The sequence below is a fragment of the Branchiostoma floridae genome, chromosome 9 (assembly GCF_000003815.2).
Source record: "Branchiostoma floridae strain S238N-H82 chromosome 9, Bfl_VNyyK, whole genome shotgun sequence".
Classification (NCBI taxonomy): Eukaryota; Metazoa; Chordata; class Leptocardii; order Amphioxiformes; family Branchiostomatidae; genus Branchiostoma; species Branchiostoma floridae.
The window spans coordinates 14,157,510-14,160,278 of record NC_049987.1 but is presented as its reverse complement, the minus strand read 5'-3'; the positions used below and the strand labels follow the sequence as shown (position 1 = coordinate 14,160,278).

Sequence of the window (2,769 nt, the reverse complement as noted above, 5' to 3'; positions counted from 1 at the left end):
GTATTGAAAAGGTCCCCCGTAAATGTGATTACATACAGGTCTTTACCCAAAACATTTAGTGCCGTTTCTATGACAAAAACCCACCTGTAGTGTTGATAGGTCCTCACAGTATCATCAACTGATCATTTAACATATACATACGTGGACTTTACATTACCGGTACCCCCTCTAAACGTTTGATTCAAATTACATATCACTATTTGTGTAGCAAAAACTAGAATTTACTCGTATCAAGCGAATCGTGTTGCATATAAAACAGCCATTATTAGCATTATCTTTCCATTCTATAGATTGAATTGAAGTTTATGAATACTGTGGTTGTTGTTTGTCGCTGGTCCAGCCCCGCCCCCTTTTGTGTGTTTTTATTTGTCCCGGGGCCAAAATAATCAACTCTTCTAACGTTGCTAGAAGTAGTCTGCTCCCGTGCTTTGTTACATTTACTTGTTTGTCATGCTTGGTTTAGTTAGGTCGACCTGACATTCCTCAGGACTGTGTTTCAATCTGCTTGGCCGTTGGTAAATGTAAAGGTAGCCCCTAGCCTTTTTGATGCCGTAGGGATAGTAAGTTGTTATTCACTGTGTCTAGGATACGGTATTGAAACTCTCTCCTTCCACTGTCTTTTACCTCCCCAGGTACCCCTTTTTACACCTGAATGAGGTGAGGAAAGTCGTGTTAAGTAACTTTCGGCGGTCGACCATCTGTTTTATATACCACCATAGCAAGTCGACAAAATCATCTGGCAAATGTCAACTCATGTCAAAGTATATTGTGGATACACAACATATCGGAGTTCTTTTTACCATGCCGATTGCATCCTCTCCTCGCCACCCCCTTTATACTGTACGATGCACAATGCTTTATAGCTTACCTGTTCCAGGTTGTACTGGTCCTGATCACCCAGCCGGATGATGGTCCTCTTCATCTCCCTGTTCTCCTCCATCAGCCTCTCGATCTCGTTCTCCAGTTCCTTTATCTGTGAAATATAGCGAGAAGACGCGAGATTAAATCCCATTCGCAACAGACGACATTGTGATACATAAGGCCCCTCATACATGTGCTACATGTATACATCTCAGTGTCATATTATCTGTATGGATTAGGTACTAGGTTCTGTGCAACTGTGCTTGTCAGTTTAGATTGTGTTTACATATCATCTCATGTAAGAAATAAGTCTTAGCAATTCTCAAAGATAACTTTGTGCAGTTACATGTAAGTGAATGGAAAGACTCGACAGAATTGACATTCTCTGTGTAGATAGTGCTATGCAATAAGTTTGGCGATGCGATTTTGTCAGTGGTTTGTACTACTTACCTCCTTCGAAGATCCTTCAAGCTTGACCCTGTACATCTCTACTTGTTTCTCCAGGTGTGATGTCTTCAAGGACAGACTCTGCACCTTGACAATGGCCTCCTCACCTTCGGTTACTTTCACCTGCGGTATGAAAGAAATAATGGAGGTAAATGTCATGTAATCGAATCACATATTTTTGAAGGAATGTATACCAGTAGTTACATATGTGGTTAATTATATCTATGTATTTATCTCATATATTCTATATATATATTCGTTATATAGACACCACATTTTTTATTTACTTATATCGTAAGATGATATTAAGTTGCTATGATTTGTTTTGACAGGTATATGCGTTAATGTTAATTTTCACATGTAATATTACTTTTTTTAATTTGATACTAATGTTTATGTATATGTATACCCCCCACCCCCGATACAATAAAAAGCACCAAGATAAACCCCTGTCACCCATGGATAAATAAATGAATAAACAAACAAACAAACAAATACAGTTCACCTAACATTCTAACGTTTAACATAATGTTTAACTAAGTGTTACTTTGTTTAGTCACTTTTGCACAGCTGGATAAAGTTTATTCGGTGGGCGTTTTCGAAGTCTAATTGTTATTGCATGAATAAACAGGTATCCAGGTCTACCAACGACACTTGTGACATTTTGCCCGGACCAGAGAACGAATATTTGGCATGCCTGAAATACCGGATATGACCATGTCCCACCCATACTCCCTCTAACTTATACTTGGCCCACGCCTACCGGAAGTCCGTTTTTGTGAACATTTGCTGCATGCATTTATAATTATCAGGGTTGCATGCAACAATATATATAACAAATCCTTTAACAAAAAACAAGTGTTTTTTTTCTAAAAGCGCTTATCCCCTTCCAGGAAGGTATGTCGACATACGGGCCAAGAGATTTTTACAAAACGCACAAAACATTGGGGGAGGGGTGTAAGAATAGAAAGAAAACGTTGCAAGAAACTTTTAGGTGGACAATAGAAAACAACAAAAAGGTTCGTCCATTTCTCTGATGGATTCCGGTTGCAAGTCCTGTACAACAAAAACCTGCCCCTCACTCCAGACTTGATTAGACTTAAAAGTCACGTTCACGGATGTAATGGTACGTGATTCAATTAGGCCTTTTCAGCTTACTTCCTGTCACAGTTACGGCCATTCCCAGACAATCAGGAGCTAAATGATTATATGGTATCGCTTGTAAAGACGTCGATTACTGTTGTACTATTGTTGATAGTACAAATGTTGTGATCAGTACTCCTGAAATTTCGAATACTTCAAGCTCCGAAAATGCAATCCCCATTGCACACATTGACACAAGGACTTCTTTCAAGTTACCAACATGTATACACCCAGACCGAGTATGAAACAGCATGCTAGCAGGCCATGTATGGTAGTTTTAGCGGTTTACACAATTTACTATTAAGAAAGAACCTGGAA

The 2,769-nt window shown here is 39.1% G+C and overlaps 1 protein-coding gene across 1 annotated transcript in view; it reads right to left on the bottom strand.

The window, feature by feature from the left end:
* Positions 1 to 2,769, bottom strand: part of LOC118422578 (myosin heavy chain, fast skeletal muscle-like) — a gene marked incomplete in the record, with an annotated part of 11,468 nt that overhangs the window by 5,721 nt on the left and 2,978 nt on the right. Inside the window, 2 exon segments of the mRNA XM_035830213.1 lie at positions 869 to 973; positions 1,312 to 1,431. Of these exon segments, the coding sequence (XP_035686106.1) occupies positions 869 to 973; positions 1,312 to 1,431 (225 nt within the window).